Genomic DNA, 1002 nt, shown 5'->3' on the forward strand with positions numbered 1-1002 from the left:
AAAAAAAAAAAAAAAAAAAAAAAAAAAAAAAAAAAAAAAAAAAAAAAAAAAAAAAAAAAAAAAACAGGAAAAAAGAAAAAAAAAACTGCTGTAAAGAAGTCAAATCGATCCAGATATCCTCCCAAAATCGAATTTTGTTACTAGCCCCAGGTTTAAACTTGACAAAACAGAAGAAAGGGTCGTTTCTATGCGAACCAGGTCGTTTTTGGCTATATCTGCAAGATTTCTTACCAAAAACATGCAAGGAGGTTTCATCTATCCCAAGACATACTCTAGTAGACTACATTTTATGTTATAAAGTTCTCAAGGAGGTTAATCTTTGAGAATCCTATTGTTGTGGGCTACGAGAGACTCATTCTGCAATGATATAGAACCATTGGAATCAAGGCCTTTGTGTCAATTAGGTCATTAAGTCTAATCCATGCGCGCTACAAGGGATTGTCGGGTAAAATGAAGCAAAAAAAAAAAAAAAAAAATGCTACAAATTCACATAGAACCCTAGAATTCTCGAATACAGTTCACTAATCTGAAAAATAATTGTAGTAAAGCAAAAAATCCAAACTGCAGAGATAGCGTTAACACAACCTCCAATTCATAAATGCCGCATGAGCAAAACAAACAATTTACACCGAAACTCAGAATTCATATCTTCCAGGCACCAAATTCCACATTTACACAAAATTTCCAACGCTTAGGCAACCGAAGGAACAAATAACAGAAGAATTGGAAGAAAATATAGAGAGATGAAAAGAGGAGAAGTTAGGGACCTTTGAAGAGCGAAAAGAAGTCCGAAGAGGGTGCGGATGGTGAGAGCAGAGTGTTGCGGAGACTCTGAGATCTCCAGAAACCGCCATTAGCGTTAAGAGCTGTGCAATGCTCCGTCGAGTGCTGTGTGTTCGTTCGTTCCCCCTCGGCCTTCTGCTGGGCGCCGTTGTCTTGGAGCGCACAGAAACCTCTCTCAAGAGCTTCTGTGCAGGGTAAGGAGCACCGGTATTGATTTTA

General features: G+C 38.0%; 1 protein-coding gene across 1 annotated transcript in view; it reads right to left on the minus strand.

The window, feature by feature from the left end:
* Positions 1-1002, minus strand: part of LOC111454719 (cell division topological specificity factor homolog, chloroplastic) — a 2930-nt gene extending 1928 nt beyond the window's left edge. The window contains exon 1 of the mRNA XM_023096234.1: positions 768-1002. Coding sequence (XP_022952002.1) covers positions 768-854 — 87 coding nt within the window. The 5' untranslated portion in view covers positions 855-1002. The remainder of the gene's footprint in view (positions 1-767) is intronic.

The sequence above is a fragment of the Cucurbita moschata genome, unplaced genomic scaffold, assembly GCF_002738365.1.
Source record: "Cucurbita moschata cultivar Rifu unplaced genomic scaffold, Cmos_1.0 Cmo_Scf00016, whole genome shotgun sequence".
Classification (NCBI taxonomy): Eukaryota; Viridiplantae; Streptophyta; class Magnoliopsida; order Cucurbitales; family Cucurbitaceae; genus Cucurbita; species Cucurbita moschata.